We start from the raw sequence: 9,245 nt of genomic DNA on the forward strand, positions 1-9,245 counted from the left end.
AATTTAAATTGACAGAAAATTGGAAATTGTAGGAAGTATTTCAAGTATAAAACTACTCCATTAAAAGTGAAACGAATTCAAATCTGAAAACTATTGTTATTAATTATTCTGAGTAAAATGTGAGAATTAAAAGTAAAATGTCTTTTGTGATTAATAAAGTATTACATCAGACCTGAATGTGACCTTTCAATCAGGAGACACAAGTGAGATAAAGACTTTAAGATTGAATAATTTAAGTTGCATGGTGAGAATAACAGAGGAAAAGCTAGAAGAAATATGTGACATAATCATTTTAATGTGGCAGTGATGTAATGAGCAGGATCGGCCTCTCATGGAGTCTGATGGTGGTGGTGGAGCAGACCTTCATAATATTGATTATTATTAATAAAATCACCTGAAAAATGCACAGAATTCAGGGTTTCAAACTTCTGTCTATTATTTGATAAATATATAGGACTTCTGTAACCATGGAAACCAGATGGTTGAACCACCTGAAGCTGAAGAAACAGAAATGACACATTTCATCAGTGAACTTTGGTTTATTGTGTTTCGTCTAAAAGGTCCTAAAATCCAAGAAACAGGATGATGTCATCAGTTAAGGACACACCCCCTACCTGAGCAGCATCATCCATGGCTGCTTCAGTTCAACACCACCACCACCCTCCCCTGTCCAAACACAACTAGACAGGAAGTAAAACAAAAATAAATCCAAAACAAATAAAGATTAAAAGCTGAAAATAAGTTGACCAAAAAAAAAAAAAAAAAAAAAAAAAAAAAGGCTCCTCCCCCTTTGTTTGACAGGTCAGGTCTGACTCCTGATTGGTCCGTACAAAGCAGCGATGACACAAAAACTGATACCTGATCAATAAAATTGATAAACCGATAAAATAAAAATAAAAACAAATATAATAATAAACAAATGACATCAACCCAGAGGGGCGGAGTCTGATGTGAGTGAAAGGGCCACATTTCAGGGGGTGGAGTCTGAGGGCCTCAGGAGGCCAGAGGTTTCTCGGAGTCCGCCGGCGAAGACGAGTCCTGCAGGAGAATAAAAACAGTCAAATGATCAATCAACACTTCCTAGCCAGGCTTAACTAGTGAGTCAGTCAGTTACTTAGTGAAGGTAAGTTAGTTTAACCTCTACACAACCTGAAGATACTGAGAATTCTGGGATTCGAATTGAACCTCACCTCCTTGGTCTGCTTGGCAGTGACCTCGTCCTCCTCACCAGGACAAACTTCCATCTTGTCCTCCATCTTGTCCTCCTCCCCTCCCCCATCTCCCCCTTCCATCCCGTGCTCGGCCTCCCACTCCTGAAGAACCTCGTCCAGGTTAAACCTCCGTCTGTAGTTCACCAGGAAGTTCTTCACCTGCACCACCGACTTGTTACCAATCACATCTGATATGGCCTGGAAGTCCCGCCCATACTTCCTGATGGCTACATGGGTTTGGACAAGAGGGAGAGCGTCACTGACGACCAATCACTGACTGAGATGTTCTATTAAAAGTAATGAATGTTTAACTCCTCCAGGTGTGTCAGGTCACCTGGTTACAGGTAGTTCAGGTGTTACCTTGTACAGCGAGCAGCTGCTCCTCTGTTGTCCAACGATTGTTGAACTTCTGATTCATCTGAAACAAAAACAGCAAAACAAAGACACAAAGATCAGAAACATCAACCAGCCCTGACAGAGAGCCACGTTCCCCAACAGAGGATGATTACTGCTGTGTTGCTGCTGTTACCACGGTTACCTCAGCTTGCCTGAACTCCTCAACTCCTGAGCTGAGCTTATCCTTCAGAACGCTGTTTGCCTGTTTGATGGTCTGAATCTGAAACAGAGAGACAGATGAACAGGCTGGTGGACACACCCAGTCTCTTGGTGGACACCAGCCGACAGACAGGTAGACAGACAGGTACACACACCTGTCTCTTGATGGACACCAGCTGACCGTCCAGGTTCCTGATGAGTCCCTGTGCAGACGAAGACGACAGAGAGACGACGTCCTGCTGATTCAAAAACATTCCTCTGGGAGGACGTTTCTTCATCCGCTGAGATGCCTTACCACCTGTCTGCAGGTACATAGAGAGACAGGTTTCTACCACCTGTCTGCAGGTACAGAGAGAGACAGGTTTCTACCACCTGTCTGCAGGTACAGAGAGAGAGACAGCATTCTACCACCTGTCTGCAGGTATAGAGAAAGAGAGAGAGAGACAGGTTACTATCACCTGTCTGCAGGTACAGAAAGAGAGACAGGTTACTACCACCTGTCTACAGGTACAGAGAGAGAGACAGGTTACTACCACCTGTCTGCAGGTACAGAGAGAGAGACAGGCTACTACCACCTGTCTGCAGGTACAGAGAGAGAGACAGGTTACTACCACCTGTCTACAGGTACAGAGAGAGAGACAGGTTACTACCACCTGTTTACAGGTACACAGAGAGAGACAGGTTACTATCACCTGTCTGCAGGTACTAAAATGTTAGGTGATGTTCAGGTGTTCTTACCTTCATCCCAGTAGCAGGTTTAACCTCTGACCTCTCTGGTCCAGAACTCATCTGACAACAGGTAGACAGATGAACAAGTCAGTAAACAATAAACAAACTGTCAGCAAACAAACTGTTGGTAAACAAACTGTCAATAAACAGTAGAAAAACTGTAGGGAAAAAAACCCTGTCAGTAAACAGTAAACAAGCTGTCACTAAACAGGAAACAGTCAGTAAACAAACAGTCCATAAACAGTAAACAAACATTCGGTAAACAAATTATACATACAGTAAACTTACTCTCAGTAAAAAGTAAACAAACTGATAATAAACAGTAAACAAACTGTCAGTAAACAGCTGTTTACCTCCTTCTTTTCTTCTTTATTTGGGATGAACTCTGTGTCGCTGGGAGGATTTACGTTTCCTTCCTCAACTTCATCGTCACTGAAACACAAACAGTTTACCTTCAGTCTAATCAACCAATAACAGCACAGAATTCATCAGGGAGGGTTCACACGTGGACAGATCGTAGCTCACCTGTCGTCTCTCTCCCTCTTGTGTTTTCGGGTCTGTCGGTCCATCAGACTGGTTTTACTGCGACTTTTCTTCCAGGAGTAGTAAAACCGAACCAGACTGGCCATCGACTTATCAGGTAACTACAGAGACACAGGTTCTGATGAGCAACTGGACATTGGTTCTATGGTATAAACTGGTTCTACTGAACATGCTGATAAAAAACAGTTTTTACTAGTATAAACTGTTTCTACTGGTAATGCTGGTTCTACTGGTATAAACTGGTCATGCTGGTACCATCTGCTGAATGCGGTGGAAGCTCTTCCCATGGAAACTGAAGGCCTGTTCGAACAGGACACGGTCCTCCACCGTCCACTCGTCAGGAAACGGAGTGAAGTTCGGAAGGTCGGCCAGAGATTTCTCTATGTTGTGTTTGTGCCAGAAGAGCATGCCTAGAGCCTGAAACAGGTGAGACAGGTGAGATACAGACAGGTGGGACAAGTAAGATACAGACAGGTGAGACACAGTCAGGTGAGATACAGACAGGTGAGACAGATGAAAGATACAGACAGGTGAAAGATATAGACAGGTGAGACACAGACAGGTGAGACACAAACAAGTGAGATACAGACATGTGAGACAGGTGAGATACAAGCAGGTGAAATAGGTGAAATACAGGTGAGACAGGAGAGACAGATGAGATACAGGAGAGACAGGTGAGACAGGGGAGATACAGGTAGGTGAGATAGGTAAAATACAGGGGAGATAGGTGAGATACAGACAGGTGAGATACAGGAGAGACAGGTGAGATATGGACAGGTGAGACAGGTGAGATACAGGTAGGTGAGATAGGTAAAATACAGGGGAGACCGGTGAGATACAGACGGGTGAGATAAGTGGACGTATGACAGGTGAAATGGTTTCCCCGCACACATTTCACATAAACCAGCTGTGATGGAGGTCATGTGACCATCAGGTCTGACAGATTTTTTTTAAACCCCTGAACATTTTCGACCATGAGGTCGACAATCAGCCTCCTGCGCTTTCAGCTAGAATCGCTGGTCTTCCTCGTGTTGACGGCAGCAGCTGCAAACATCACATTTGTTCATGAGCTCTGGTGCCCTTAAAGAGGTTAATACGATGCATTCAGGACTGGCTGGTTTATCTGAGCTTCATGTGTTCTCAGTGTGAACGTCTACCTGCTCCATGTTGTAGCCGTGTTTCTCTTTGGCGATGGCGATGTACTCGTCCACTGCAACAGAAAACACGGCGTCAGTTTCTGGAACATCAAACCGCGGCAGAGTTCACATGTTAACGTGTTCACAGAAGAATCGACCGTTTCTTACACTGAGTCTGGTTGAGGCAGCTGCTGGGGATCCAAACCAACATCCCCAGGTTCTCTCTGAGCTGAGCTGCCTGGGCCACATCTGAGAATATATCAACAGAAACACGTGAATGGAAACACACGCAAAGAAACATGTAAACAGAAACACATTCACAGAAAAACATGCACACCAACATGGACACAAGCACACGCACAGAAACATGCATGGAAAAGTGTACAAAAACACACACCAAGAAACATGTGTTTGCGTGACTCAGATCAAAGAGACAGGAGTCGGACCAGAGAGACAGGAGATTGACCAGTGAGAGAGGACTCGGAACAGAGAGACAGGACATTGACCACAGAGACAGGATTCAGACCATTGAGACAGGACGCAGAACAAAGAGACAGGACGCGGACCAGAGAGACAGGATTCGGCTCAGAGAGACAAGTCTCGGAACAAAGAGACAGGACATTGACCAGAGGGACAGGACTCGGAACAGAGAGACAGGACTCGGAACAGAGAGACAGGACTCGGACCAGTAAGACAGGACTTGGAACAGAGACAAGACTCGGACCAGTCAGAAAGGACTCCAAACTGAGAGACAGGACTCGGAACCGAGAGACAGGACTCTGACCAGAGACAGGACTCGGAACAAAGAGACAGGATTCAGCTCAGTGAGACAGGACTCGGAACAAAGAGACAGGACTCGGACCAGTAAGACAGGACTCGGAACAGAGACAAGACTCGGACCAGTCAGAAAGGACTCCAAACCGAGAGACAGGACTCGGAACCGAGAGACAGGACTCTGACCAGAGACAGGACTCGGAACAAAGAGACAGGACATTGACCAGAGAGAAAGTACTCGAACCAGAGAGTTAGGACTCGGACCAATAAGACAGGACTCGGAACAAAGAGACAGGACATTGACCAGAGAGACAGTACTCGAACCAGATACAAGACTCGGACCAGTGAGACAGGACTTCAAACAGAGAGACAGGACATTGGCCAGAGAGACAGGACTCGGAGTAGTGAGACAAGACACGGAACAAAGAGACAGGACTCGGACCAGTAAGACAGGACTCGGAACAGAGACAAGACTCGGACCAGTCAGAAAGGACTCCAAACCGAGAGACAGGACTCGGAACCGAGAGACAGGACTCTGACCAGAGACAGGACTCGGAACAAAGAGACAGGATTCAGCTCAGTGAGACAGGACTCGGAACAAAGAGACAGGACATTGACCAGAGAGAAAATACTCGAACCAGAGAGTTAGGACTCGGACCAATAAGACAGGACTCGGAACAAAGAGACAGGACATTGACCAGAGAGACAGTACTCGAACCAGATACAAGACTCGGACCAGTGAGACAGGACTTCAAACAGAGAGACAGGACTCGGAACCGAGAGACAGGACTCTGACCAGAGACAGGACTCGGAACAAAGAGACAGGATTCAGCTCAGTGAGACAGGACTCGGAACAAAGAGACAAGACTCGGACCAGTCAGAAAGGACTCCAAACCGAGAGACAGGACTCGGAACCGAGAGACAGGACTCTGACCAGAGACAGGACTCGGAACAAAGAGACAGGATTCAGCTCAGTGAGACAGGACTCGGAACAAAGAGACAGGACATTGACCAGAGAGAAAGTACTCGAACCAGAGAGTTAGGACTCGGACCAATAAGACAGGACTCGGAACAAAGAGACAGGACATTGACCAGAGAGACAGTACTCGAACCAGATACAAGACTCGGACCAGTGAGACAGGACTTCAAACAGAGAGACAGGACATTGGCCAGAGAGACAGGACTCGGAGTAGTGAGACAAGACACGGAACAAAGAGACAGGACTCGGACCAGTAAGACAGGACTCGGAACAGAGACAAGACTCGGACCAGTCAGAAAGGACTCCAAACCGAGAGACAGGACTCGGAACCGAGAGACAGGACTCTGACCAGAGACAGGACTCGGAACAAAGAGACAGGATTCAGCTCAGTGAGACAGGACTCGGAACAAAGAGACAGGACATTGACCAGAGAGAAAATACTCGAACCAGAGAGTTAGGACTCGGACCAATAAGACAGGACTCGGAACAAAGAGACAGGACATTGACCAGAGAGACAGTACTCGAACCAGATACAAGACTCGGACCAGTGAGACAGGACTTCAAACAGAGAGACAGGACATTGGCCAGAGAGACAGGACTCGGAGTAGTGAGACAAGACACGGAACAAAGAGACAGGACTCGGACCAGAGAGACAGGACTCGGAACAGAGAGACAGGACATTGACCAGAGAGACGGGACTCGAAACAAAGAGACAGGACATTGACCAGTGAGATAGGACTCGGACCAAAGAGACAGGACTCGGAACAGAGAACAGAGAGACAGGACTCAGAACAGAGAGACAGGACTCAGAACAGAGACAGGACTCGGACCATTATGATGAACTTTGGTGCTCGGGTTGTTCAAGGCTACCACCAAACCTCGAGGCTACCAAGCTGCGTTTCAAGTCTTACCCGGGTCAAAGTCCGGAACCACGGCCTGGTATTGCGGTCCGACCCGCATCCCTCCTCCACCTGCACACACAGACACACGGCAGTACTCAGTACAGTTGTCACACGAACATACAGCGCACATCAGGACTACAGTGACCGAGGCTACCCACCATGCTCTTCGTCGCTACTGGAGCCTGAACTTCCTTCTTCCCAGCAGCTGTTGGTACTGGTTCCATTACCGGACAGGCTCTTCCCGGCGGGGTTCGCTGTCGCTGCGGGTCCGCCGCTGCTGCCGCTTGCCCCCGGGGCTCGGCCTCTCCTTTTCCCCGGAGCCTCCGGGTTTCTCTCCAGCATCGCCGGCATCAGGAGACCGGAGGAAGCTCGGGCTAACCGCTAGCCGCTAACTCAGTTAGCCTGTTAGCTTAGCTGCCCTGCTTACTTACCCGAACCGGCCAAGTAACCTCGGAGCCACGCTAAGAGTTCGGGCCGGACAGCAGCGGGACGTCTCGGTGTAAAACAGAGACTCCGAGGTCCAAAGTTTAGAGTGACGACCCGAATCCAATTCGACTAGAAGATGCTACCAGCTAACTGCTAACTGAAGCTCCGCGGAGTCCCGAAAAGTTCCGGAACAAACAGCCGGAACCAGAACAAACCAGATAAAACCAGAGCGGCACTGGGAGACCACCTCAGACCCGAACCCAGCCCCAACTATCGATACACGGTCAATAAAAGTGATCAGAGGGCGAACCGTGTGAGCCTGATCGATCTCAGAGGAGGATCCGTGTGTGTGTGTGTGTGTGATCTCTGCTGCCATCACAGGTCATCTACTGTACCTACTGATAGCATATTAATAATCAATTATATTGATTTATAAACACTCCACAGCATATAAAGACATATTATTCAATAAGAAATATTACAATAATTCAGTTTGACATCTGCAATAACTCAGCTGACCAAATTCAGTTTGAGCATCAACAGAAAAAGATTCTGCAGATACTTTAATGGTGATCAATAATATTGATCTGTAAACAAATTAGAGTAAATGGAGAGTTTAACTGAACACAACAAACAAACATTATCAATAAACATGAAACAGATTTACAGGTTTCAACTAGCCTATAGAATAAAATCTGTCAATACAAACATCTGTGAACATAACAAATATCTGTAAACATAAAAATCTGAACATAAACATGTGTAAACATAATAACAAACATCTGGAAATATAATAAACATCTGTAAACATAAAACCATAAACATCTGTAAACATAACAAATATCTGTAAACATAAACAACTAAACATAACAAATATCTGTAAACATAATAAACATCTGTAAACATAACAAATATCTGTAAACATAAACATTTGTAAACACAATAAACATCTGTAAACATAAACATTTGTAAACACAATAAACATCTGTAAACATAAAAACATAAAGATCTGTAAATAACAATAAACATTTATATTAAAAAAAACTATTTGGAAATATTATTATAAACATTTGAATTAATTTTAATTATATTGACATTCCCCCAAATCACAACATGTGTCAAAAAATGTCCAAAAGAATCTTCGAGCCATATAGAGAGGAACCCAACAATTCAACAATTCAACACGAGTAACAGCTGGAAGGAAAAACTTCAAACTAGAAGAAACCTCCGACAGCATCATCTTGAGGCAGGATCTTAATGTTATGTTGGTGGAAGAGAGACTTGATCTATGATCTAACAGCCTGGAAAAGGTGGTGGAGAGGAGGACGCTGAGGAAACTATTATCCATATTGGATAATCCTGACCACCCTCTCCACCACCTGCTGCAGGGACAGCGGAGCACTTTCTCCAAAAGACTCCTCCAGCTCCGCTGTCACAAGGACAGATACAGGAGATCATTCCTGCCCACAGCAATAAGACTTTACAATAACTCACCTCTGGCAAAATCCATCACACAACAATAGCACCGTTGTCTGTTGTCTGTTTTTCTTGGTTGTTTAATGATAAAAAATAAAAAATAAAACTTTACACTATTGTTTTGTTAGTTTTAATATAATTATTCTAGTTTATTTTATTGTATATACTGTGCATTTTTATATTTAATATTTTTTACTGTTATTTTATTTCTTTCCTGTATCTATAAATGCTGCTGTAGCTAAATAATTTCTCCTTGGGGATTAATAAAGTATCTATCTATCTATCTATCTATCTATCTATCTATCTATCTATCTATCTATCTATCTATCTATCTATCTATCTATCAATCAATCAATCAATCAATCAATCAAAGAGACTCCACGGTTCCTCAGTGCTGGAGGCTGAGATAATGTCATTGGAACTCTATGGTTGGAGAGTTTCTGAAGTTTTAGAACCAAATACAAAAAGTTCAGTTTGTCTGACTTTAGAAGTAGAAGATTTCAGGACACCTTTA

General features: G+C 44.7%; 1 protein-coding gene across 1 annotated transcript; it reads right to left on the bottom strand.

The window, feature by feature from the left end:
- Positions 1–231: 231 nt before the first annotated feature.
- Positions 232–7,615, bottom strand: rcor1 (REST corepressor 1). The gene is made up of 13 exons (XM_069160651.1): positions 6,988–7,615; positions 6,839–6,898; positions 4,343–4,423; positions 4,196–4,248; positions 3,294–3,455; positions 3,021–3,139; positions 2,849–2,927; positions 2,505–2,555; positions 1,922–2,068; positions 1,750–1,827; positions 1,572–1,629; positions 1,191–1,438; positions 232–1,038 (listed from the first exon to the last, which is right to left on the bottom strand). Exons 1-13 carry the CDS (start codon positions 7,178–7,180, stop codon positions 994–996), a joined length of 1,374 nt encoding a protein of 457 aa, XP_069016752.1. The 5' UTR covers positions 7,181–7,615; the 3' UTR covers positions 232–993.
- Between the last annotated feature and the right edge of the window lie 1,630 nt (positions 7,616–9,245).

Source organism: Embiotoca jacksoni, unplaced genomic scaffold (genome assembly GCF_022577435.1).
Source record: "Embiotoca jacksoni isolate LCO1_2020_lvr unplaced genomic scaffold, fEmbJac1.0.p SCAF_27, whole genome shotgun sequence".
Classification (NCBI taxonomy): Eukaryota; Metazoa; Chordata; class Actinopteri; family Embiotocidae; genus Embiotoca; species Embiotoca jacksoni.